Source organism: Monopterus albus, unplaced genomic scaffold (assembly GCF_001952655.1).
Source record: "Monopterus albus unplaced genomic scaffold, M_albus_1.0 scaffold281.1, whole genome shotgun sequence".
Taxonomy (NCBI): Eukaryota; Metazoa; Chordata; class Actinopteri; order Synbranchiformes; family Synbranchidae; genus Monopterus; species Monopterus albus.
In genome coordinates, this window is record NW_018128161.1 from 108,062 (window position 1) to 108,502 (window position 441).

The 441-nt window shown below is 46.5% G+C and overlaps 1 protein-coding gene across 1 annotated transcript in view; it reads left to right on the forward strand.

Annotated features, from left to right (window-relative positions):
• man2a1 (mannosidase, alpha, class 2A, member 1) overlaps positions 1–441 on the forward strand; it is a 26,743-nt gene that overhangs the window by 18,035 nt on the left and 8,267 nt on the right. The window contains exons 14-15 of the mRNA XM_020622457.1: positions 1–33; positions 112–348. Coding sequence (XP_020478113.1) covers positions 1–33; positions 112–348 — 270 coding nt within the window. The remainder of the gene's footprint in view (positions 34–111; positions 349–441) is intronic.

A 441-nucleotide genomic window follows, 5' to 3' on the forward strand; every position in this document is an offset into this window, starting at 1 on the left:
GATCCGAGCCGGGCATCCACAGATGCTTTCCAGGTGAAGAACAGATCAGTTATTAGTTTACTGAATATCTGGACTTCTTTTCAACTTTTCCCTCATGCTTCCTCCCTGCAGCTCTCCTTTGTAGCTGAACTTCCTCCTCTGTCGCTTGTCATTTATTATGTGACCAAAGCATCTGTTGGCTCCGCCCACCGGGCGCAGTACACTGTCCATCGTCAAGGCAACCCACCGACTGTCCATGCCGAACACTTGCAAGTGACCCATCTCCAAGGTCCTGAGTCCAACGCCCCTCTGTCTCTTAGCAACAAGCACATCCAGATGTGGAGTTCTCCAGAGACCGGACTGCTGCAGGTCAGACTCTCCAGGGATTGTGTTTACCAGCAAAATGTAAAAAATCAAATGAGTAAAAGTGGATTAAAAAAAACATTATATAAAATATATTCT